Source organism: Copadichromis virginalis, linkage group LG12, assembly GCF_057382275.1.
Source record: "Copadichromis virginalis isolate Kocher_CV1m ecotype Utaka linkage group LG12, C_Virginalis_male_GT1.1, whole genome shotgun sequence".
NCBI lineage: Eukaryota > Metazoa > Chordata > Actinopteri > Cichliformes > Cichlidae > Copadichromis > Copadichromis virginalis.
Window position 1 is genome coordinate 21,708,171 of NC_140629.1, and position 26,560 is coordinate 21,734,730.

The following is a 26,560-nucleotide window of genomic DNA, read 5'->3' on the forward strand; positions in this document are numbered from 1 at the left end:
ACAACCAGTTATAGTTATAAATTAAGTTTATTTAGAAAATAATTATTTCCCCAAAATGCACCTTCTGCTGCATCACGCATCCCTGCACTCCATGCAAGCACAGAGATGGACGTTACTTAGAACAGATTTCAGAAGGAAAATGAAATCTGCAACACCTGGCGATGATGAACATTGGCTAGCACAGTATTACAGGATCCCATATGTTGCACATTACACACAAAACTAGTAGCAACAGAACGGAGCACAATACACATGGACATACATACAGTATGGTTACTAGCACTAAATATTAACACCAAGAGTGGCTGTAGTGTACAGTGCAATGGGTAGCCTATTAGAAACACACCAAATAATCCTAACTTGATGCAACAACATCTCGGTGCTGGTGAAGATGATAACTTGGCCCCTGAACAAGTGTTTCTTGCATTTATTGACTTGACAAATGGGCACACATAAATAGCTGCAGTAAGTGCACTGCAGACTGGATTACACTTGGGCAGGGAGCAGGTCATATTAATAACTTTTTTTTCCCCTCAGTGTAACAAACATTATCAGCATTGCGCTGAAACTGAAATGTGCGTAAAGTCTTCAACTTATGGAAGCTAACAAAACCGTACGCTCGTTTTTTCTTCCTTTTTTCATATTAAAACTTTACAGTGTAGTGATGCTTAAACAGTGCAATATATTAGAGGAAGCTCCTTTTGCTACAAGAGTGTTTGTAATAGCATCCAATGATAACGATTTCATGGCTCATTTATGGTTTTTCAGCATCCATGCATGGCTTTGGTTTGATAACACTGACCAGTATCATATCGATTTACTGTGCTCTTTGTCCTAATGCAAGGCATTAACTCTTTAATGATATTTTGTAATTCTAATTATCAAAGACAGAACAAGCTATTTCCCCAGCATGTTAGCTGGAAAGTCATATCACCCCCCCCCCCCATCAGAAAATGTGCTTCTACAAAAGCTGGCTAAGTTTCTGACTTTTCCCTTGACACCAAGACTTTGTCTTTAAATATTGTCAATGCTTATTCATAAATAATTAAAAAACAAGGCATGCATATACCACATATACAAAAGACAAAAACAATAAAATAACTATAAATGCGTATAAAAACAAAACTGAGATGCTGACTTCTTTGCAGCCCTGTAAGTGCTGTTAGTTGGTATTTTCCTTTGTGGTGATGGTGACAAGCTGCTTGGCGGCCTTGGCAATGTCATAAGCACATTGGATGACCTGCTGGGTGACCAGCTGCATGTCCGGTCCTGGGCAGCCCTCCGAAGGCACCGCCTTCCGGCACTCGCCCTGGAGCCTGCACGCACTGGAGGTCAACAAGCGCAGAGAGCCTCTCACCGTCTCTGAACGCGGCTTCTGCAGAGGAAGATTAAATGATCTTAATAAACACAGAAAAAGTCTGCTCACAGGCCTCTTCAGAAACGGGGTGCAGTGTGCATCCAGGTGTCAAATAACAAACAATTAGCAGATCCATTCTTTGCAAGAAAAAATCTATTTACCTTAGGAAATAGGGCAGCCATTTCTGTTACAGCCACATGTATTCTTTCTGAGCAGGGTATGAAGCTGTGAGGTGAAAAGATTGAAGTCACAGTCAGAAAGTAAACTGAAAGTAACAAATACAATGGTTATAAAAGTGATACGAATGATCAATTAGCTAATCACCACTGCAATCAGGTTACTTCACAAAGTGGAGGTGCAATTTAGTTTTCAGAACACACCATGCACCATCATCATCGACAGATTACCTACAAAACATGCCATTTAAAAGACATTTTAAACCTTGTAAGTAAACAGCACTTTAATTCTACAGTAAAAAACGTCAAGATCAAAAACAAATATGCTGTCAGCTATAAGTCACTGCACAGATGCACCTTACCTTTTTTACCTAACTAAAGCAAAGTCAGCGCTTGAAGATAAAACATGAAATGAATTGATGTTTGAAACTCGGCATACTCAAGCATGCAGCACAATATGACAGAAAAAGAGACAGCTTGTTAGCAGGTGAGGCAGACCAGAAGAAGAAAGTGTCTGAGGGAGAGGAAAATAAAACTGTGCCTGGGAGGCAGGGACAGAAGCCAGAGTACCAGGAGGTGGGGTCGGGGGACCGGAGGCTGAGCGGCTGAAGGGGAGAGGGGGCCTTCTCAGCCCAGGGTACCAGAGTGCTGAAACATCCCAGGCTGTGCCTGAGCCGACGCACACCTTCACGCTCACATGGTCTGATGGCAGGAGTGATTGGTGGCGACACCAAAACAACATGATAACAGCGGAGCAGAGAGGAAGTAGAGTGAGGAGGAAGAGTGACAAGAGCAGGACAAAAAAAAGGGGGAAATGACAGGGCTTACATGGAACTAATTATAACAGAGTAGCTATGAATGTAGGAGGAACTTGAGGTTTAAAATGAGAGCAAGGAAACGAAAGTTTAAAAAAAACACACACACATACAGTGGGGCAAAAAAGTATTTAGTCAGCCACCGATTGTGCAAGTTCCCCCACTTAAAATGATGACAGAGGTCAGTAATTTGCACCAGAGGTACACTTCAACTGTGAGAGACAGAATGTGAAAAAAAAAAATCCATGAATCCACATGGTAGGATTTGTAAAGAATTTATTTGTAAATTAGGGTGGAAAATAAGTATTTGGTCACCTCAAACAAGGAAAATCTCTGGCTCTCACAGACCTGTAACGTCTTCTGTAAGAAGCTTTTCTGTCCCCCACTCGTTACCTGTATGAATGGCACCTGTTTGAACTCATCATCTGTATAAAAGACACCTGTCCACAGCCTCAAACAGTCAGACTCCAAACTCCGCCATGGCCAAGACCAAAGAGCTTTCGAAGGACACCAGGAAAAGTATTGTAGACCTGCACCAGACTGGGAAGAGTGAATCTACAATAGGCAAGCAGCTTGGTGTGAAAAAATCAACTGTGGGAGCAATCATCAGAAAATGGAAGACATACAAGACCACTGATAATCTCCCTCGATCTGGGGCTCCACGCAAGATCTCATCCCGTGGGGTCAAAATGATCATGAGAACGGTGAGCAAAGATCCCAGAACCACACGGGGGGACCTGGTGAATGACCTGCAGAGAGCTGGGACCAAAGTAACAAAGGTCACCATCAGTAACACACTACAACGGCAGGGAATCAAATCCCGCAGTGCCAGACGTGTTCCGCTGCTGAAGCCAGTGCATGTCCAGGCCCGTCTGAAGTTTGCCAGAGAGCACATGGATGATACAGCAGAGGATTGGGAGAATGTCATGTGGTCAGATGAAACCAAAGTAGAACTTTTTGGTATAAACTCAACTCGTCGTGTTTGGAGGAAGAAGAATACTGAGTTGCATCCCAAGAACACCATACCTACTGTGAAGCATGGGGGTGGAAACATCATGCTATGGGGCTGTTTTTCTGCCAAGGGGACAGGACGACTGATCCGTGTTAAGGACAGAATGAATGGGGCCATGTATCGTGAGATTTTGAGCCAAAACCTCCTTCCATCAGTGAGAACTTTGAAGATGAAACGAGGCTGGGTCTTCCAACATGACAATGATCCAAAACACACCGCCCAGGCAACAAAGGAGTGGCTCCGTAAGAAGCATTTGAAAGTCCTGGAGTGGCCTAGCCAGTCTCCAGACCTCAACCCCATAGAAAATCTGTGGCGGGAGTTGAAAGTCCGTGTTGCTCGGTGACAGCCCCAAAACATCACTGCTCTCGAGAAGATCTGCATGGAGGAATGGGCCAAAATACCAGCTACTGTGTGTGCAAACCTGGTAAAGACCTATAGTAAACGTTTGACCTCTGTTATTGCCAACAAAGGTTATGTTACAAAGTATTGAGTTGTATTTTTGTTATTGACCAAATACTTATTTTCCACCCTGATTTACGAATAAATTCTTTACAAATCCTACCATGTGGATTCATGGATTTTCTTTTCACATTCTGTCTCTCACAGTTGAAGTGTACCTCTGGTGCAAATTACTGACCTCTGTCATCATTTTAAGTGGGGGAACTTGCACAATCGGTGGCTGACTAAATACTTTTTTGCCCCACTGTATATATATATATATATAAATCAGTTGCAGAACTCATAAAAAAACCCAAAAACCTTTCATCTCATTCTGACCTGTCATGTTTGTTCTCCTGAGCAGCTCGCAGCAACTCCTGGATATTCTTGGTGATCTGTTCGGTCTTGCGGATGACGTCCTCTGTGCTGGGAAGCGTGGGGTCAGAGTCCATCTCCAAATCATCAAGTTCAGGGATAGAGCTACCCTCCCCCAGCCAGCCACTGCTCCTCAGCCTCCCTCTCCTGCAGAACCTGCTAAGTGGGTGAAAAAAAAACCCAAACAACAAATCAAGCCCCCTGCAAAAACCTGTTTTTTCCTATTGAACTGTACATGAAGACCACTTTGCCTCACTGACTTCTGGGTGATTTTCTTACCCCGAGTCATCCATCTCCGAGTCATTGAACGTGTTGTCATAGTCACTTTCTGGCATGCTGCTTTGCTTCTCCAATTTTGAAGCCTGGGAGGGAAGAAAGAACAATATGAGAGAGATCCAGTATTACTCACGGCAAAACCCAGCAGCAACTGTGGTGAAAATACATTTTCTTCATCTAAAAAGCAAAAACATAAGACTCATCTGTGTGCTGTGCCAACAAGAAACTGCACAGCCACATCAAAGTGGAGTATAAACAAGTAAAGGTGATGCAGAGGACTGAATCAAACAAGCCAGTAAAGCTGTAAAGCAAAAGCACATCTACAGTTTAAAGATTTCACATTAGTAGAGCAGATTATGCTGAGATCATATCATTTATTTGCATTAGTATGACACTTGTTGCCTTTCCTAATACCTTATGAAACCTCTTGAAATGCCAAAGCAAGGCTGGATTTACATGTGACATTTGAAAACAGCCACACAGAAAGCAACAAACCCTAAAACGTTACTTTACAAGTGCGGCACAAGCTTTTCTCCTCTAAAATAAAGACAAGTAAACCCCAGAGGGCCCACACTTGCATATGTGAAGTCAGAGCTCAGTGGTGCATGCCACACAACATAGGCACGCTATCTTCATACCATATAGGGTTTGCTGTGATCTGATAGCGTGACTTAACTTTATGCAAATTCACACTCAACGCTACATCTAAAAAAACAGGAAGTTCACTGTACTACACAACATGTTCATACTCTGACAGTCTGCGTTCAAGAGTCTGAGCAAAATCCTCTCTGTGCATGCAATACTAAATGCAGCACATTGTGGGATTATCTCATGCTTACATAAATTGTCCTCTTAGCAGATGATCAATCGCTTCACACTGCAAACCACTCACAGATTTCCACTGTTTGGTTGTCAGAGAAGTAAAAGCAAAGTAGCTAAGATTTTGTAAGAAACAGGGCAGAAGGAAACTTTGTCTTATTCTTAGAGTATTTCAAATGAAAAAAAAGTCCAACTAAAACAATATATAATGTGCAATTTCTTTCCTTTGTCTTCACATAGATTGCTAAAATACTTTAATATCATCTCATATACCAGTTTCTAGAACACAAAAAAAGCAGCGCTGCATGACAAGCACAGATTTCTGCTCAATGCTCAGCAGTGACGCAGAGGTTTTGCCTTTACAAAACCCCACAAATTCCATTTGTTTAGTAGGACAATGAGGATGATGCTGATGAAGGCAGGTATCTGGCGGTGAGGACAGCCGATGGAAGGATGGCTCATGCAGGGCAGATAAAGAGCAGGAGAACAGAGGATGAACGGGTAGAATTGGGCTCCGAGGAGATTTGCGGCGTCCCGCGAGACGCAGACCGAGTTAGGATGTACTTAACCTTTTGAGCACTGTCGTCCTTCGACCAACACAAGGTGGATGGAAATGAGGGAAGGGATGAAGAGGTGGTCACAAAAGCGCCCCTTTCCGTCTAAAGACAGGGTTCAAATCATAATGTAACACAGACACACACACACAGATTTCTTAAAATGAAAAGACCTGTTTATACGGACTTACAAAAAAGCTGAATGGATATTAAAAAAATACTGTGTATGGACTGGAGTCGATGCAAAGCTGTGCAAAGACCGTGAGCACTGAATTCAAAATAATAAAAGTCTTTCTTAGCTTAGGATAAATCAATAGTACAAAGACAATGCAATGGAGCTTAATCCTCCTATTTTTATTCCCTGAGCTCCACTGTTTCCTTTCGGTGTACAGTGCTTTAAAAAAAAATATCACTGAATAGCCTGGAAACGAGCTGATAAAGGGAAAAAAATATCAGAAACTATAAGTCACAGGCTTGGATTAAAACCAAACAGAGCAGATGGACAGTTAAAGTGAGTGTGTAAATGTATGGTGCATTACAAAAACACAGAGTATTTGTATGGCAGTTTAATACTTTATCAACATAAAAAACACAGTACAAACCAACACAAACCATGACAGCATGTTTCTGCGTGTACAACTAAGTCTTGTCTAGCAAAAAAATTAAAAAGGCAGCACTCCCATTAACAACAGATGTTTGCAGATGTGTGTGTTATTAAACTGGACACATATTGCGATTGCTCTGGCTCTATCTAACATTGCATCGCATTGTGGTTTTTAATGAGTCAGTCTTTGAAGAAGCCAAAAATTAAAAAAAAAAAAAACCCAAAACAAAACAAAATAAAACGTGCGTAGTGGAAAACGAGTAAGGAGAGACACAAACACAGGCAGGGGAAAATGTCTGCAGACAGGATGAAGACATGAGGGACAGTCACTGAGTGGAAATGGCAAAGGAGAGCAGGGAACAGGTCTTACTTACATGAGTTGGGAAGGATTGAAGGGTGGGGATTCCCTCCTCTGAGTAGGGAGTTTCCCCTTTAGGGAGATAGGGCTTCAGGCCTGAGCCGGTCTCATACATAGACATGGGCCGACTGGCCCGTGCAGACTGCCGGCGTTTCAGGGCAGAGGGACTGGAGGGGTCAGGGTAGTCTGTACCGCTGGGGATCTGATAGATATTGGTAGTGACCTGCCGCCTGAGAGAGGTGTTCTCGCTTTGCAGAGATTGCAGCTGGAAGAGATGTCAGTAATACACTAAGAGGGGCGCTTTAATGCCACTGTTTCTCTAGATTGCTATCTATTTAAATTTTGATAGATTGTTGCCGCTCCTACTGCCAAGGTTATAATTTGGCAGAAACCACCAGTCTTTCCAGATACAGAGTTTGAAACATGTTCTTTTCTGGCACGTCACCAATATACAAAACCTGAAGCTGTTTTCACAACTATGAATGAATTATAAAAAAAAAAAGTCCATAGCTATGGAGAGAATGCTCGCTCAAAGCTCTGATAGATTTTCATCACAACACCCCTCCTATAGAAAAGTGTCTTGCTGAGTACCCTTCACTAATCATTACTAACCATTGCCATTCATATTCAAACAGCTTTAGATTCTGTTTACTTGACGACAGTATCCAGTAGTTAAGTATCTATAGTGCAGGGAAATTCAAATTCAAGGTCTCGTCTGAAACAGCATCAAAGGAATAACATGAATTTTGGTTTGGGTGGATTCTTTTTGCCTATCAGTGCAAAGCTCAAGATAAGCAAGCAAAAGATCATTGTACAGGTAAGAAACACAGGTGCAGTTCAAGTCAAAGATTCAGCTGCAAGGAAAGGTTTGTGAACACTTTGGAATAATCATGATTGCTGCATGAAAAACTAATAAACATGGTCTGATCTTCACCCAAGTTACAATTATAGACCAACACAATCTGACGAAACCAAAAAAAAACAAAACAAAAAAAAACACTCCCTCCCAGTATAAGCAGGAAAAAGTAAGTGAACCTCTATGACACAGATTTCTCCAGAAGTACTTTAAGTCACGTGATCCAAGTCAGTCTATGAACAATATCTAGGAGGACTATAGAGGTTTAGGAGGACTAGAGGTGGACAAAGCTGGAAAATACTACTAAAGCATGGATGAAAAAACAATTTGGCTTAAATTAAACAGAAAAAGTATGGTGAAGAGAGCATCATGGTTTGGGAATGCTTTGCTGCCTGAGGGTCTGGAGGCTGAGGTTGAATGACTTAACAAGGCAATGGAGACAGACTAATTGAAAAAGAGGACAAGGTTTTTCAAGTTTTTGAAAAAGCTTCAACCTTTTCAGATGTTTGCTCTTCTTCTTGCACCTTGGGTGAAGTTGTCTCAGAAACCTTTACCCTGTTTCCCCACCTTTTTCAAAGATCACGTGAGAATCTGACTTAACCCAGATAAGATGTTGTAGCACAGCCCAATGCAGGCTGTTCTTCCAGAAATCCTGATGAACTTCCGAAGAAACTGTCCAAAATTCCTCAATGTTGTGCAAATCTCATAAGAAGCTACAGGAAACACCCGCTAGAAACTATGGTTGGTAAAGGAAGTTCAATAACATTAAAGAGTTCACTTATTCCCCCCCAAACCTGAAGTAAGTGCTAACTCGGTGTCAACGAAAAATACAACAGTTTGTGTATTTTTGTTGCATTTGTGGAGAGTCATTGTGTTGGTCTATACCTGTGACTGAGATCATTATCGGACCACATTTTATAGCTTAACCAATGCAGAAATCCAAAGCTTTCCACGGTTCTTCTTCCAGGTTTACAGCACTAACAGACTGACTCAGGAATTATAAAGGGATTCAGGGATGCTCTAAACATCAACATTTGATCAAGAATACACTGGCCTTAAATACTACAACTACTTTAAAACTGTGATGAAGATTAATAGCGATAAAGCTAAAGATTGTGCTTATGTGATCATGAACTGATATTTAAATATAAAAAGCTAACAAAATAAGAAACATTTGTACTTTTGAAACTACAAGGTACAACCACAGTAAGCCAAGAAAAGCCACAGTGCTGCACGTTTTCTCCACTACATCTTTATCTAAATGATGCTGTGTGCTACAGTTTACTGCAGGGGGAGAAACAACAGCAGACTGAGTGCAGCTACGTGAATGCTCTAGATGCTCTTCATCAGCTCTAAAAGTAAAACGACAACATTGTAACATCACTGTTACTTTACCCTGGGTAAACTTTATACCAGGTTTACTTTACCAAATAAGTAAATAGTAACTTAATAACTTCCAATTTGGTTTAGTTTTAGCAAGCTAAAACTGTATAAATCTCAAATGTCTCCCATTAAATCATCAGTTGAGTTTAACAGTATAAGGTGAGGTGTTCTGTGAAAAATAGCCAAACAAAAAGTCCACATGTGCTAAAGTATGTTCCCCCAAACAGCTGGAAATCATCCAAAAACATTCATTGCAGTAAACACAGTATATATGACAAAGCAAGGCACACACATACAATTTCAGTTAGTCACTGTGTGTTATCAAAGGGATTAAAAACAAAACAAAACAAAACAAAAACAAAAAAAACACCATCATCAATTATATCATGCTTTTTCTTCAAACATGCTTGTTAGTAACATTAGACCGGCTTTAACTTTAATTTATAAATTAGGTGGGAAAAGTGACCTTGGTGTTAAACCAAAACACACACACACACAAAAAGGAAAAAAAAACAAAACAGAAATCTCTGGTTTACATTCAGACTCTGAAAATTGAACATGCTGGCCATAACAGAGGGTGGACCAGCAGGGTGTCACAGCAGCCTTATCGTACCACAGAGCATTCCTATTCAGGTGGTTCGGCCGTGATTACTAAACACAGGCTGGGCCTCCACACCAGAGAGCGTTCGCACTGTGCAGGAGAAGTGCTCTGCTGACCGCTGTGCCCCCGCCCCTTCTAGTCCGGCCCTCGATGTTAGTGATCTTACGGGTGGAGCGCGGTGGGTACCTTTTTCTGCATGAGCCTCAGCTCATCGCTCAGACTGTTGTTTGCTTTCATGAGTTGCTGGATTTTTGCTTCAGAGGCAGAGAGGGCGGTTTTCACCTCCAGGTATTCTTGCATAGTGATGGGTCCGTCTGAGAGGTCCGAGTCCAGGCTCTGTAAAAGACATGCCAAACAAAACAAAGAGGTGAATGATGCAAAAGAGATTTCATTCAGGGTTTTAGTTTGTGAAAATACTGTCTGGGTACCTTGGTCCTGTCTCCTTTGCTTGATGGGAGCTCTTGATCTGTATCCTCATCAGATGCCACACTATCATAGTCAGGCTGGTCATTGTCCTGGCTATCACTACAGTGTCTGACGGCCACGTTCTTCATGATAAGTTCAACGTTGTCTAGGACAAACAAGAAAAAAAAAAAACTTGTTTTGTTACTCTGTATCTTCATGAGACTCGGGTGTCGGGGGGATTTTTGAAGAAAGTAACAAGAAGACACCGACCTTTGGGACTGACTATCGGATTCCCTTGCTGTCTGCGCTTTGCTTCACTTAATATGTCAATGACCAAAGTTGCAAATTCATGTGCATTAAATCTTGCAAGCTTTTGCCGCCCCTAAATAACACACAGAAAGAAAGAAAAAAAAACACAAAGAAATTACACAAACAATGCACAACCTTTAAGGTAACAACAGAGAGAAAACCAACACAACCACGTTTGCAGGGGTGTTCTGCACAGCTGACTTGCCTGGTTTCGTGTAGATGAATACTCCGGATTCACAGGAAGGAAAGGAACCACAGTTGTCTCTGTGACCAGCGTGCTGTGATTCTGTGTTGCCAACCACACTGCAGAGAATGAGCAGAGTGCTGTTTAAGGCACGAGTACAGCTGCAATGCTAGTGGAGGTGTTGAAGAGTGCGTGTGAATACCACTATAGATGCATTTGAGTCCTCTGGTAAGGGGTAAAACTCTACCTGCATCAGTCTCTCGCCTGTCCACTTCATCATACACGTCCATGGCCAGCTCCTCAAATAAATGATTACTGAGCTACATTAAATAGAAAAGAAAGAAAAATCACACCTGAGCAAACTTCAGGGGAGAATATTTAAAATGAAACACAGTGAAAACACTTACAGACTGCAGTTTCTTTTTCGCTGCCTTTGCAAGTTCCGATAAATCTGCACTGCTGCAAACAGAAAATTGTGTTTGTGAACATTGCTTAATAAATTCGTAGGTCTGTAGGTCTATTGCTACTATAATGCAGTTTATTTTCAGTAATACTTACATGTTCCTGATCCCAATAAATGAAAGCAGTTAAAACAGATCGCATGTGTCATTTGACGTGCAAAAGTATTTTTCTGCTCTTTTTCTGCTTTGAAATTAGAGCTAATAATGAAAACTTCCCTCACTCTGTTTAAAAGACTGCAGCAAGCTTAACTTCATGACAGAACAAGACTCACAACTAAAACAACCATCACTAAATGCCTCACTGCATTCACTCTGCTGGCTCAGTTCAACTTAAACTCATTCACTCAGGCGCATGTTAATTGGTAGACATGCATCATACTGACGTACAGCTTCTGCTTTCTTACCTGTCGGCCATTTGTGGAACGATGAAGTGCTGGCCGCTTTTATGATCTGAAAGGAACAACGCGAAAGTTCTGGATAAGTGCCAAAATCCTTCGGGGCAATTACAGGAACTGTATTCACTTTCTGTTAATCACCATTTAAAATCTGTATTTAGCTCATAAGCAAATTTGATCAGCTGTAGAGCCACATCACTAAAACACCTACAGCACTGTGCAAAAGTCCCGGTCTGTGCTGGATTGTTTCACATTTCTTGAGGATATGACTTTTAGATACTGTTCGTCTGCTGTTTTTAGGTCTCCCACTTCTTCTTTTGCCCTCCACTAGTCCAGTTTTCTCAAAATTATTAAGTCCACACTGCACAGCATGCTCGGATATGCCAAGCTTTCAGCCAGAAGCTCTTAGAATCACTTTGTTGGTGCAAAAATACTATTTTATTTTTACAAAAACATCAAGAGTTCTTGCACATTACTGCTCACCCAGCAGCAGCAAATGCTGCTTTTTCAGCTTTTTAAAAAAAATTTATTTTAAATGACACATCTCCGCTTACCTGGTTTTCGTCCACACAAGTAAAATGCCAGTCGATCGGTTAGTTCATACTGAATTTCCACCAGCCTGTCTGCCAGGTCGTTGTGGCCAGCTTCTCTACAAAACCATATTTAAAAAGTCAAATTAAGCTTAATATTTTGTCTTATATATAAATAATTATTTTACATAATAAACACGTAGGCTTGCCTTGCACAGTCAATGGGAGTTTTGCCTCTGCTGTCTGGAGCACCAGGATCTGCCCCATAAACGGTCAACAGTTCAACCTGAGATACTTGCCCAGCCTTTGCAGCTACATGCAAAGGAGTGCTTCCCTTTTCCTGCCCAAGACAATGATCAACATAACAAAAGCCAGAACATGAGCCAGAATTTGACAGAAAAAAAAAAACACATGCAAAAACACGGAAATGATACTTTTAAATACAGAAGGTCTTACAGGATGAAAGAAATTTGCTTGAGCTCCGAGTGTCAGCAGCCTCAAACAAGTCTCCAGATTACCAGTGCGTACGCTTGAGTGAAGTTGCTGGGGGAAAAAAAAAGGAAATAAAAAAATTTAACTGTGACTTTAAAAAGCACAACAATAGAGCTCTGTTCAAAAACATGCTTCCTTTCTTTCCCTGGTGGATCACTGCACCCAACCATTTCTCCTCACCTTGCTTAAATCCTTGGCTGTTGAGCTGTCATCCTCTCGGCAAGGTATGCGATGGACAAACACCAGCATTTGATATTTGGCTCTTATAAACTCTGATTTGTTTGGACTTTTGGGATGCCATGAAACACACACACACACACACAAAAGACATTGAGAGACTATGAATGAGAAAGCAGCAAGAGAGTCCATTGTCATTTTTTAATTAAAAAACAAAAAAGTACTCCATAATCATTTCCAAACATTTATGACTCACTGGAGTTTGTCCTGAGGGTTGGCCTTGCGTTTTCCACTCGTCACAGACGCAGGGTCCAGAAGGGAGTGCTCCCAAATTGAATTCGCACCGTTGTTGTATAATGTCTGAACCATCTAGGTTAGATTAAAAAGGAAAGCATCGTGTATAATTTGTCATATTGATTTAGACCTTCAAATGGTGAGGGGAAAATAAATAAATAAATAAATAAATAAATCCCCTTCCTGTGCTGCACTTGCTATATTTGGACAAAAATCAATACACCTCAGGGGATCTGCTGCACTTGATGTCATACAGCTCTACTGAATTTAAAACTGAAGTAATACTAACCCAAACCCAAGTATAACATGTTCTAATGGCTTTAGTTCAGCATCTAAGCACAGAAACTACAAGTAAGACAAGTTCACAGCCAACAGAATAAATATGCATGCAACAGCTGAATGATCAAAATATTTCTGTTGAGGATTATTTACCTGCAGCTGCGTAGGGGGCCATGGCGTGTGCGTCAGGTGGCGCACTTGGGAGCTGTGTCTGCCCAGGCTCCGATGTACACTGCAGCACTCGTCGCAGATCAACACGCCTCTGTTCACCGAGGCCCAGCGAGGTTCTGAGCGAGAACAGAAAACAACCAGGTCACAATTATGATAGATAAATTGTGCACTTAGAGTATAATCTTGGAGTTCGAGCAGTTCACTGGTTTTACTTTGATCAAGCCGAGGAAGTTAATCTTTCTTTCTCTTTTTATCATATTCAAATCAACTCAGTGCTTCTCTTTTGACAACAAGCTGGACCCAAAGAGTCTCCTGTTACCGCTGTTGTAAGATGACCACTACAGGCAGGTGCTTACTTGGTAATAATTATGATATTTTGCTTTTTTGTCCAAGGAAAAAACATCATTTGATAGTTCTTACTCACAAGTACTGCTAATTTACCCAAAGTTTAATACAGTTTATTCTTCTGTGCCATAGGACTCTTGAAAATTATAGCCAAGCCACAGTGATATCAGTACTTCACACACACCATTACGCACCTACAAAAATGAGCTCTCAAATGTTTAGAGGCACAGAAGTAACCGTTTTACATGGATCCTTCATAATTCTGACAGATTTAGCTGGATTGGGCTTAAGACAACTATCTTTTAGGTTCCTAGCACCCTAAAAAGAGTTGTGATTTCATGACAGAAAGGGATAATATCGGAGTTTCGAGACAACATAAGAATTTCAGTTGGGCCAAAGATCCCACAGAATGAAATAATCGACAGAATCTGATTGTTTTGATAGCGTAAATAGTCCCCATATGTATAAGGTATTTAGTTTTTGATTGCTATGGCATGATTTTATGAGTTAAAGCATATTATTTTGAGGACCCCTTAGCACAAAGCTGTCCCCAGACCCGCTCTGAGAAAACAAACATATAGTTATCTATAGCTGAGAAAGGTCCCTGAAAAATATGCTGTTTAATCCTGCTCAAGTGGCATTCGCTGAAAACTAGTGTCCTGCTGGAAGAAATAGCTGAGGCTTTTCAAAATAGTTATTTCATATATTTTATTTTTTTAAAAAATCTTCATTGGCTTTCAACACATGGGATTAACAAAATGTTGGTGTTGGCGTTTTCATTAAATTTCTGGACACTAGATCACAATGTATTATATGTTATATAATTAAACATAATAATATCACAAGATGCTGAGTGGATGCTTTAAGATCTAATGAAGAAAAACACAATCCAAGAAAGAAAGAAAAGAAAAAGCCAAACTCAAAACAGGCTGTGAAAAAGGTCACATTCATAGTCATGTATCGCCTTTCTGACTGCAGATTTAGGTGAAGCTATGGGTTGCGTAAAAAGGAAGTGAAGACTAACAGAGCAGCTTCCTCTTTCAAAGCACTATAAAGAAAATACCTGAAGAACTAATAATCTTAGAACTGAGCTGCAATATTAACCTAATGCGTGGTGTTTTTTGCCCTATGAATTAAAAGTGTACTATGACTCTGTGACCAAAATAAATGTGTTTACTTAACCTTGGCCTATTTTGCACGGTTCATGCAGTGCAAAAGTCACAGAGTTGTCTTCCATCTGTGCACAGACTCTTCTTGACAGCAAACATCAAGACTAGAAACACTGTAAAATGATACAACACTAAAGCCCACTGAGTTTCAAGCAGATAGAGTGACGGGACAGGCGCTGTAAAAATCCCAACAGCAGCTGCAGTGCAAGAGCAACAGATGCAGGAGGTCGCTGGACAGATTGTGGCTCCTGGTCCCAGAGTTTTCAGAATCTCTTTCTAACAACTGTCCCTCAGGACCTCCCGAGTCTCAGTGCTCTCCTCAGCACGTGCTGCTAAATTTAATACCACATCTTGAAACGCTAAAAATATTCACACCCAACAACTGGTAGCAGCCATAAAGTGGGGCAATCCAGGGCAGCTGCTGAGGAGAGCTCAGGGTTAACTAATGACATGAGTGACATGATGACAGACGAGCTTCTTAATATTTGCGTTCCGCTGAATGATGCAAAACAAACCGATGTATTTTCTATTATTAGACTTTGCTTAATTTACAGTGCATTATGTCGCCACAAGAAGAAGAAAAATAAAATCTCTCCTGCATTGAGTATGCGGTCAATTCACTCAGCATCCTGTTTTGCTTCCTGTGCCTGCTGAACAGCATCACGTCATTTCTATACAAGTGGAACTTCTGTAAGTACAGCCTCAGACACAATACAACAATTGTATGCTCAGCTCTCAGAGCTTGGTGCCATTGGTCCCGAAAAACAAAGCTCTGTTAGAGAGTGCTCGTGTACCCTGATGCCATATAAGTAGTTATAGCACTATTTTTTTTACTCTATTACATTACAAGTGACTGGTTACAGATGACACGGACTGCAGATTTGGGTTAATGATGCAGCGACTTTTTTAAATAATCAAATCTTTATGAATACAGTAGGAAATACAATACAGTCATTACTCATTAACACCTTTAGTTCAGCTGAGTTCCATCGTGCCAGAAGACCACTGTTATGCCCCCTTTTTTATTGCACTTTACTCATGAGAAACAGTTAATCCCAGCAGTTGAAAGTTAATTTTATAACGGGCATATAAAAGGGACATATCATATAATTATAATAGGGTTTTGGTTGGTTATTAAACCAAACGGCACCCTAAAAACTCCTTTCATGAAGGGAGCTATGGCGTTAGATATGAATACTAACTAGGTAAACTGGATACCCTAAATTACTGTAAAGAGAAACCAAAGTGTTGCCAGCGTTGCTAATCGGATTTATTTGGATTTGGGGTGTTTCTTAAGCACCAAATGTCAGCTAACAGACAAACACTGCATAGATGGTGTGAGTTTTACTTACCTGGGACACAGCAATCTGCGCAGACCTCAGTGTTTCGCAGGCGTTTAGACATCCTCAACTCGGGAAGAAACGCCTTTTAAAACTGAGTAGAGGAAATTGTGTCCGTTATGCTAACCATTGATTACTCCGTTAAGATGCCTTCCGCGTTAGCTAAACCCAGCAAATTAAAAACAATCCAACAACTAACTATCGTACTTACTTCCTTTTAACCGTTGCGAGCCTTTTCGTTTTTTGCTAGAGTTGGAGTTATGACCATGATAACATTTCCTCCCGCTACAACGCCGCTCGTCTGCAAGTGAGCTGACTGAGCAGCCACCTGATTAGCTAACTAGCCTGTGCACACTTGGTAGTTTACTCCTCTGCCTCTAGACAGCAGCATTTAGCGCTAGCGCGATCCCAGAGGCAGTTGTGACTGTGACCTATAATTGTGGTTTACTTTGCCCATAGTTTTGACTCTCAGGAAATAAACCTCTCAAAATAATACGAATAAGTCCTGCTTGAAATTTGTTCCGATTCTCTAATTTTATATCTACGGGTAAACATGAAATATGAATACAACACAATACTTGTGGAGCTCGTTTTTGTCGGTACACAACCTGACAAATTAAAATCAGGGTTTTAATTTTCCCTAAAAGAGGTGAGTTTGATCTACTCACCTTGGAGTACACTGTAGTATTTTTTATGTCTTAAATTAATCTCCATACATGTTCACCTACCGACAGCCTTTTAAATCGCGCTTTGTACATCTTTAACACTGATGCAATTTTAGATTAAAAAAACAAAAACGGCAAGTGACCAACCCAGATACAAGACGTGAAAACAGTCATGTGTATTAAATCATGTATTAAAATTTGACTGCGTAGAGCAGAAAAAGGCACCGAACGTAACTGAGACAGATGAGTTTTTAATTAATATTGATTTGTGAAGTTTTAAACAATAAGCCGGATACATACAACGTTATATACTATCTTTAAATTTAGCAGGCGTAGTTATGTACATTATAGTACAGGAGATGTGATTCTGTTCTGATTGATTTAATATGTCGCTTGTCTCTTTGAGATTGTCATTGTTATTGTTCTAAATAAAGTTCATTTTTTTAAAAAGTTATGTACATTATAACCTGGCGGTACAGATTTAGATTTTTAACCCGCATCCACCCCCTCTCTCAAAACGTAATATTGCCAATCCCATTTCAATGTTATAGGGCATAATAGGACAATTAACTTTCTGGGAATTTACATGGTTTGTTTAGCTAATGTCTGCACGATATAGCAGCGCTACATTTCAAGAATTCAAAATATGGGAACCAAAGTTAGACAATATAGAAATCACTTTATTTAGTCATAGTACTAACAATGAAGGTTCTGCAACCCCCACGTCGACATGCTAAATGGTTGATTCCAGACTGGGACTGTCTATTATTTTTTTAAGGCGATGATTTTAACTACGAGTGCTGTTTCATTTGTTTTTAGCCTAAATGATTTTTTGTAAACCGTATATAAGGTGTTCCTTTAAAATTGACCATTAGGTTACCTTAATCAGGCGATATTTAATGGACTGCGAGTCTGTTTCTATATAGAACACCCCTGTCGTTGCTGGGAACTACTCCTGGCACTTCCTTGTTCAAAAGTTTTATTTAGGGGAAGGCTTGGGGGGGAAAGTTGGTCACCGGATTGGTTATTCCTTCGACGCTGCTGTCAGACATTAAAGGCATGGATCAAAGCTTTTTGGCGTAACTACTGTGGCTGTCCCAGCTTTTCTCATGGCTCCAGTTGTTAGAGGGTGGCTAACGTTGCACTGAAAGAAAGAGGAAGATGTCCATGGCTAACATTAGCGAAGACATCAGGGTGAAGTTTCCCCTACATTCCGCAGTGTGGGAGAATGACTACAGGAAGCTGGAGCAGCTATTAACATCAACGCAGGTTGGTTAAAACCACTGGCGAGGTTGGTAACTTTGGCACCGATACTCAGCTAGCCGGACTAAGCCAGGAGTGAGCTGCTGAATTTCCGCAGGCAGGCAGTTAAAGAAGGCCAGTGGTGTTTACAGATGCTCCGCAGGCAGCCACATACACATGACACTGAGTAGCGCAGCTTTTTACGCATCTATAAGTTTGAAAGCTTTAAAAGACAAAAAAACCAAAAGTCTTCCGGTACAGACTGGTAGCTTGTTTCCAGTTAAAATGTAAGCTTCTGTCCCATTTCACTGGATTCCTCAAATACACTGATTAACAGACAGCAGTACGTGTTTTATCACTCGCATGCATAGATTTGTTGTTTATTTTTGCACTACCTACAGTAACTCGGCATTGCTATTTAGCTTCAAAATGGAGAGATCCAGTAGCTCAAACAATAAGAAGTGTTAGGGATGGGTATTGATAAGAGTTTATTGATGCAAATGCCATTATTGATTTTCTTTATAGGTCAGATTGGTTTTTACTGTCAACTCAGTTTCATTTTCACTGCTTGGACAAAGTGTAGGGGGAAATAAGCTTGCATGTGACTCAGGTGTGTAAAAAGTGCCGCTATCACGAGTCTGGTGTCACTGTTGTGCAATCTGCAACTTTGGGAAAAACATGCCATGTGTCGTGAAAAGATTCGATGTTTTGGGGGGTTTATGATAATCCGATGAATAGTATAAGCTCTAGATTCCCATCCCTACGCCGATAATTACCTCAATACGTGCTTGAGAGTGTATTTTATTTACTTAAAATGGACAATGCAGTTTGACATAGTTCCAGTACAGAGCATGAAACTGATGTGCCGCACAAAGAGTTTATAGCTGTTCCTAATTTTCAGCCCTTGTTGGGCTTATACATCCAAACTATACAATTATTATGATTCCTCTGTACTGACTCCAGCAGTTTTATATCATTGTTAGCCATGACCAAATTGCATGTTGTTGACTGCACTGGTTATAGTAATTGCTTGGAGGTTGTTATGTCAGCTCGGTAGTATTTAATCTAAACAGGCACCTTATTATTTTTCAGAATGACATCGAGGCTGTGGATCCCAGAGGCCGAACACCTCTGCACCTGGCTGTATCACTCGGGCACCTGGAGTCAGTGAGAATCCTGCTGAGACATGGCGGTCAAGTGACTAAAGAAAATGCCAATAATTGGACAGGTTTGTTACGAAGCTAGCTACATAACAGACAAGGAGGGCTAGGATTTGGATTGGTTTGTTGGTTGATTTTCAATCCCTGCTGTCTATAACTCTACCCGTCATCTGCTGTTGATGAGGTTTCTTGTAAATATACTTATCCAAGAATATCAACTCCTACCACAGCAGTAAAATGGTTTCTTTGGTCTTTAATTTCATTGCTGAGGTTTTTAATGGTTAATCGTTTCTCAGGAAACGGATGCTGTTGCATTAAAAGGTTTAGTGGTTTGTTTCTGCTTGACTTTCTATGGGCAGTGCTGCAGGAAGCAGTCAGCACAGGAGATCCAGAGATGGTTCAGTTAGTGCTTCAACGCAGAGACTACCTCAAAGCCTCCACTGCCCTGGGAGGAGTGCCTGAGCTGCTGTCAAAGATCCGAGTGGTGTGACTTCATATATTTTTGCCTTTTGCTTGTCATCATTTGTAAGTGTGCCTGGAAACATTTATAACATTTCTTTTGCTCTTTCTAGTCTCCAGACTTCTATATGGAGATGAAATGGGAATTCACCAGTTGGAGTAAGTTTTTTTTTTTTTTTTTTTTTTTTTGTGAGTGGAAATATATATTTTTTAAGTAGATTTTTAAAGTAGACAAGTGTATAAATAGTATTATGTTCATGCAAAAACAGCTAGTTTATCAGAAATCCAGTATGCAAAAGAGGGATGGTTTCAAAAGTTGTTGTTTTTTTATTTAAGGCAGCAGTCTATTTTTAAAGATTGACACTTTTCCTGTGCGGCTTCATCAGGTCACACAGGAAAAACTACATACCTGCCTGATGGCAGGTGAAGTATTTGTTTGCTTAAGTGGTGTTTTTCACGTATGGATGCTTTTTGTTTCTGTATCCTGTTGTTTCGCAGTTCCTCTCGTGTCCCGGGTTTGTCCGAGTGATGTTTGCCGCATCTGGAAAAGCGGCGCCTCGCTGCGAGTGGATGTTACTCTTCTAGGCTTTGAGAACATGACCTGGATCAGAGGGCGTAGAAGCTACATCTTCAGAGGAGATGGCATGTGTTTACACTCCCTCACACAGACGAGTTTTCTTTGCTGCTGTTTTGATTAAAATGGTCTAAGCGACTCCCTGTCTGCGTGTCTGCAGATTCATTTGCAGAGCTGATGGAGGTGAACCATGATGATGAAGTCGTGGACATCGAACGCTTCAACATATCCCAAGAAATGGAGGATGTGACGTTAGAGTCAATGCAGCCAGCTGAGCAGGAAGTTGCAAAAAGGTTGACGACTCCTATTGTCAACACCTACTTGGACACAAAGGATATTGCTTTTGAGAGGTAAGAGGCATTTATTCCTCCTTGTTCCTGTTTTTCCTCATGTCAGGAAAGGATCTAAATTTGTTTGATAAGCTGCGACAGAACTCCAAAGCTATGCTACTTCACGAGAGTTGGCTTCTCATGGCATCTTGTTTCAGTGGAATTACTGCCTGAGCCAGGTTACTGTGTAACCCATTAGAGTTCATGATCACCACCTCTGATCTATGGATGACATTTCCAGTAGTATAAGATAAGAAATATTTTGAGGCCTTACATGGAATATTCTTAAATTTTTCAAAATTAACACGTCAAACCAGAATCTAACATGTTAAAATAGCAGGGTAGATGATTCTCTATTATACAGTATATTGAGTTATTATGGAATTTTTACATGAGATATTCAAGCTTTTTCTTGTCTGTCCTTCTGGAAACTGTAGCATCTAAATGCAATATTTATATTTAGTACTTTTTTTTTTTTTGTTGTTTATTCAACATCCAGCTAGAGGACATGTTATCACAATGATGATGACGACACAGGTGACAGACGGCATCTTACTTCAGCTATCCTTACATTAGTAGTTGCTGTTGCACTGTTGGATTGTGAATGTATTTGAATCTAAAGAACAACGATGAATCTCTTCTATTATGATGTTTTATGTTTTCTGGATATATACCAGTCTTTTGTTTTGTGTTTTTCCTACAGGACTAAGTCTGGCATTTGGGGCTGGAGAGCTGATAAAACTGAAGTAGTCAATGGATTTGAAGCGAAGGTATAGAGAAGTTATAAATCAAACCAGAATGTGTTTATAAAATGTGCTGGTTTTATTACCTGACATTGTATTTTTGTCATTTTCTCAGGTTTTCAGTGTGAACAATGTAAATGTGGTAATCAGGACACGGACGGAGCATCTTACAGACGAGGAGAAAGCCAGGATAAAAAGTACAGTTTTTAAGTATTTCAGTATATATATTGTTTTTGTTTGCTTTTGGGGGGGGTTTCAGCACATAGTTTAAATGAACTGATCAGTGACAGCATTAATTATTAAGTATCCTTTGAAAGAAGCTCAACACAGCCGGGCTTTCTTTGTGTTAGCTGGCTCACAAAACCTAGAACCTAGTTGATGATAACGGATCTGTTAAGCCAGACTTTCTGCTTCAGGCTCTGCACAGACAAATAAAGCAGACATGGAAATTTCTTTAATTTGTCAGTGGATCAAAGTTGTATTTATTTTTTTTAAGTTTAATAAACATTTTTGGTGTTTGTTGTGTGTTCTAGCAGCTGCAATTCCTGCAGTGTAAAGGAGACTTATCAGCAGATTGGAAGCAAGCATAAAAACATTTATACGTTTTCTGCATCGCCAAAACAATATATGCAAATTTTAAGGGACCTGCTGTGATTTTACAGCTTTGCTTCTTTCATTATATCAGTAAGGTAGGGCTTAATAACTTAACTTCCCCCATCCTCCCAGCAGAGAAAACAAGCTGTAAACAAGAGCACTCAGGGAGATCTCCTTCTGCAGGGCGAGGGCTACACTAAACTTCAATGTTTTATGATGTCTTTATTACAGCACACGGTTTTCAGCCTGTTATGGTGTCATTGTGACATCATAGCGTGTCGTATTTGGTTCATAGCTCCCTCCATGCCCTTTCATATGAATATAACTCTCATGATATATTCTAAGAGTATATATTTTGACAGGTTCCTTGGAATGCGTTTTTCACAGTGAACTTTAGCCTTTGGTGCTAAGAATGAAGGTGAAGGCAACCTGGGTACTTATGTGAAGTTTGAAGATGATCTATAAAAATTGTGGGTAATATAAAGTTTTTACAATTAATTTTTCACACTTGGTGTGACCTTGACCTGATTTTTTTTTTTTTTTTTTTTTTTTACCAAAATGACATCAGCTCAAGAAAAAGGTATCTTGATAAGAATGCTAACAAACACATACTAAAAAAGAACCAAATCCATACACCTACCCTTCGGGAGGAGAAAAAAGAATCAATGAAGTCGTGGTATATTTTAAACTGAAACTCTAAACATAACCTTTGCCCCACAAGATTATTCATTCAGCACAAGTTACCATAGTGATTTAGCCAGGTAAAACGAGAGCTGCTCTTGTCACACCAAAAACTCCAACTTTAAGCTTGACATAGCTCGCTAACCAATTGATCTCGCTTTGTAGCGCTCTAGTATTAATGTGGCTATTATTTTGCCTTGTATCACTCACCTAAACACCAGCACCAACACTGGCAGGGTCGTCCTCTCTGACATGTATCCCTGACTGATTGAGGCAGATCCATGGATGCCCCATCCACTAACCCAAAGGACCCAAAGTGTCAGCGAAATAAAATAATAGTAATAATAAAGTTTAATTGTTGATGCCTTTCAAAACAACATGAAATCTGCTGCCAGTTCAAAATGTCAGGGAAGTGGTTTGAATGTTGTTATAGTCAACTTTTCTTTACACTCATAACAGAACTGAATCTGAGTGCTGATTGGCTGCTTTTCTTTTGTTTTTGGTCTTTCCAAAGGTGAAAGAAACATCCTGGAGTCTCTACTGGGGACTGTGGAGCAGCACATAAATGCGCAAGGAGTAAGTTGTTCCTTCAGCATTATTGTAAACGTGATACATTTTGTTGCCATGCACCTGCTTATTTTTTGCGACTTCATCATTCTGTAGGACCTGACTCTCGAATATGCAACTGCCAACAATCCCACTGCGATCACTCCAGAGGAATACTTTGATCCCGACTTTGACCTTGTGAAACGAGACATCGGCCGTCCTATTGAACTGAGTATTCGAACACAGAAGTAATTTCAAGTGTTCTAAACTCCAGTCCACTCATTTTCCTAGTTGTATTGTGGAATTTAATGTTTCACTTTATCTGCAATCTCCTCTCACGCAGATTCAAAGGAACATTGTGGATGAGTGAGGACCATCCCCTCTCCCTGGTGGAGCAGGTAACCCCCATTATCGACCTCATGGCTCGCACGAGTTCCCATTTTGCAAGACTACGAGACTTTGTAACCCTGAAATTCCCTCCTGGATTTCCTGTTAAAATAGGTATTTTTGCAGTTTTATGATTTTTATTTATTGTTATTTTTTTCACTAGAAATTTTGGATTTGCAGAAGCACTCTGATACCCTTTCTGTTGTCACTTTGGTATCTCATGTGGCCCTCTCTTTCAGAGATTCCCCTGTTTCATGTGCTTAATGCCAAGATTACCTTTGGTAGTGTAAATAAATGCAGCACTGAGGAGGAAGCGAACACATCAGCAGCAGCCACACCAACATCCACAGGAGACGATGAAGCAGCAGGTTGGAAAGCAGATGGTTTATCCAGAATATTTAAACACAAAACGCACGATTGTCATTTTAAACTGCTCAACTACTGGTTTTTTTTTTTTTTGTTTTTGGTTTTTTTATCCACCCTACCCAGCACCACCTCCTTTCCAGGTGTGTCCCTCGGTGTTTGAGGTACCTGCGAGTTATCACCGTCGCGGGGGAAGCCGCCACATGCCTGTGTCCAATAACGATGAGGAGCTCTTACAGTACGCCATCCATCAGAGTCTCCTGGAGTCTCGTCAAGGCACTGGCCAGGTCAGAGCAATCGTCACTGACACAAACTTCTTTTTCATGCAAATTTCCCCCCCCCCTCCCCACATGCTGAAGACTGTAACTTCCCCTGGTGTTTGTGTGTTTGTAGGAGGGGCTCTGGGATCATGTTGATGGGGACTTCGCTGATGTAATGCCGATTAACCAGAGTGACAGGTAGGAACAGATTAACAGTGTTACAAGTAACTCTGTTACTGAGTGTTTTAATAGAAGGTGCTTGCAGCTTAGGAGGCCTAGGGATTCACATGGTTGGTTTTGTAGTGTTTTTAGTCAAACTTTATCACATATTTATTCTGCGCACCTTAAGTCTGTTCAGTGTCCACCTGTGAGGATGATATTCTGCCTCGCTGCCTGTAAGCATCAGTAAAGGCAACAGGAAAAAAGGTGAATCTCAGTTTTATCCTGTTGACCTTCTAGGAGTATCCCAGAGGGGGTGCTGGTGGATTATAGAGACACCTCCAGCCCTCCCAGCTCTGCCTCTGCCTCTAGCCCTGATTCAGACCTGCGTCTAGCAATGGAGCTTTCTGCAAGAGCTCAAGAGGAAGAAGAGAGAATGAGGAAACAAGAGGAAGAGGAGCTGGAGAGGATATTGCAGCTTTCGCTCACAGAGAAATAAAGGGAATAAGAGGGAAATATAAATATTAATAATAATTATAATAATACAAATTCTGCTGATCCAGAAAGCAACCACCACACCTCAGTTTTCCTTCCTAACCACTCTCATCAACTATGCAACTGCAGATCTCTTTCTACAGCAGATAATTCTTACACAGCCAAAATCAAACTGTCTGTATCCAATATTTTTCAGAAGGTATTTTGGTAAGAGTATACTCTTTTTTTTGTATATTTCTATCTCAGTATAGTGTCTCCATCGTCACGCTTCTTTCCTGGACTGTTTGAGATCATTCTGGATGGGTTCTACTTTTTATTTATTCAGTTTCTTTGTTTCAGTTCAGACTCACAGCGGCAACTTGCAGGTATTTCTGTCACTGTTGTCTCGGGTGAGGGTTGAGTCAGTGTAACGTGGTTCTGTGAACAAAAAAAGTTTGACTGACTGCTCAAAGGTGACTTCATATAGTGTCGGCACACAAATGTGATATTCGCGGCCCCGGCAAACAAACACAGCAGTGCTGTCATTGTAAAGTCTCCCTACATAGTCACTTGGTTGAAGATATTGGACTCACTGAAAAGCAGAAAACTCAGGGTTAGCAGTTTTGTTTTGTTTTTGTTCCTTTGCTTTGGAATAACTTTGTTAATCAGCTGTAAAACTGACAGAAGTTAGCCAGGTAAATGATTTTAATATGGTACCACTCTAGCATATCGTTCTATAAGAACACTATGCCAGTGTTAAGTTGGAAAGGTTTGTTGGGTTGATTCAGATGTTCATATGTAAATGTGTCTTCTTGTACTTTGTGAATGTACTCTCTACAGATGGAGTAGAGCATGTTGCTTTGAAAGAAATTTGAAATTAGCCGCATGGTGTAGTATCTCTTTGCAAAAAGGATAAAGGGGGTGGTTGGCTTTCCTTTCCTGTCTTGAGCTTCTGGTGAAAATTGACTTCTCTTTTCTTTTTTTCTTTTTTTTTGTAAATTCTCACTGAGCAACTTCACCTCAATTCAGAAATGCAATAGCAAAGACCAGTCTGTCTGTGGATTTATAATAGTCATGCAGCTGGGAAGCAGTAGTTCCAAAGGGCAGTCTACATTTTGTATCCATGAACAACTCAACACCTCTGTGCGGAAGAAGGAAAGCAGCACAGACCCTGAGGTCAAGCATGAGCGCCATACGTTGGGGTTTGATTTTTTTTTTTTCCTTTTCTTTTCTTCAGCATGTGCCAAGGATTGCTTCGCTCTGATAACACGTGGTGGAGCTGAAGCGTGGCAAAATTTATATGCAGTGCAACTCAGACTAAACTGTTTAAATGAGTTTCTTTAAAATTTTGTAGTTTGAAAAACAAGGTGTCTCAGCTGTGTGATGCCAAGTAACACTCATTAACCACTGTCAATGATTTTTACTGACAACCAACCACTTTATCAGAGGTCTGTGCGACTGACTGCATCAGAAGCTTCAGCTGAACAGCTACTAACTGTAAAGATCAAGTTGCCAAACTGCTGAAAAGTCAAATTTGAAAATGGTAGCTTTAGTTAATTTAATGAAAATCTTTGCAGTGCGCCATTTGAGCTGTAAGGTTTTTTTTATAATAGGTTGAAAGTTTCAGAGAATGTGTCAGTTTTCAAAATGTTGTGAAATAAAAGCACTTTATTTCCATTACTGCATGCTTCTTTTTTTTTTTTTTTAATGTGGTGTGTGTGACCATGAATAGTTGCCTGTCTCTATGTG

General features: G+C 40.5%; 2 protein-coding genes across 2 annotated transcripts; one reads left to right on the forward strand and one right to left on the reverse strand.

Moving 5' to 3' along the window:
• Nucleotides 1-8: 8 nt before the first annotated feature.
• Nucleotides 9-16,620, reverse strand: git2a (G protein-coupled receptor kinase interacting ArfGAP 2a). Its single transcript, XM_085475361.1, has 22 exons — nt 16,387-16,620; nt 16,188-16,269; nt 13,304-13,437; nt 12,834-12,946; nt 12,581-12,686; nt 12,365-12,451; nt 12,118-12,248; nt 11,933-12,027; nt 11,388-11,433; nt 10,930-10,981; nt 10,770-10,842; nt 10,544-10,641; nt 10,300-10,411; nt 10,053-10,195; nt 9,811-9,960; nt 6,801-7,049; nt 5,838-5,927; nt 4,453-4,535; nt 4,138-4,332; nt 2,104-2,235; nt 1,519-1,582; nt 9-1,375 (listed from the first exon to the last, which is right to left on the reverse strand). The coding sequence occupies exons 2-22, from the start codon at nt 16,237-16,239 to the stop codon at nt 1,163-1,165; spliced, it is 2,418 nt and encodes an 805-aa protein (XP_085331487.1). The 5' UTR covers nt 16,240-16,269; nt 16,387-16,620; the 3' UTR covers nt 9-1,162.
• Nucleotides 16,621-17,614: 994 nt separating this feature from the next.
• On the forward strand, nt 17,615-26,491 carry ankrd13a (ankyrin repeat domain 13A). Its single transcript, XM_085475350.1, has 15 exons — nt 17,615-18,109; nt 19,175-19,310; nt 19,602-19,726; nt 19,815-19,860; nt 20,200-20,343; nt 20,436-20,625; nt 21,308-21,374; nt 21,463-21,544; nt 23,137-23,198; nt 23,286-23,416; nt 23,512-23,669; nt 23,795-23,923; nt 24,045-24,205; nt 24,312-24,376; nt 24,638-26,491. The coding sequence occupies exons 1-15, from the start codon at nt 18,002-18,004 to the stop codon at nt 24,834-24,836; spliced, it is 1,803 nt and encodes a 600-aa protein (XP_085331476.1). The 5' UTR covers nt 17,615-18,001; the 3' UTR covers nt 24,837-26,491.
• Nucleotides 26,492-26,560: the final 69 nt, after the last annotated feature.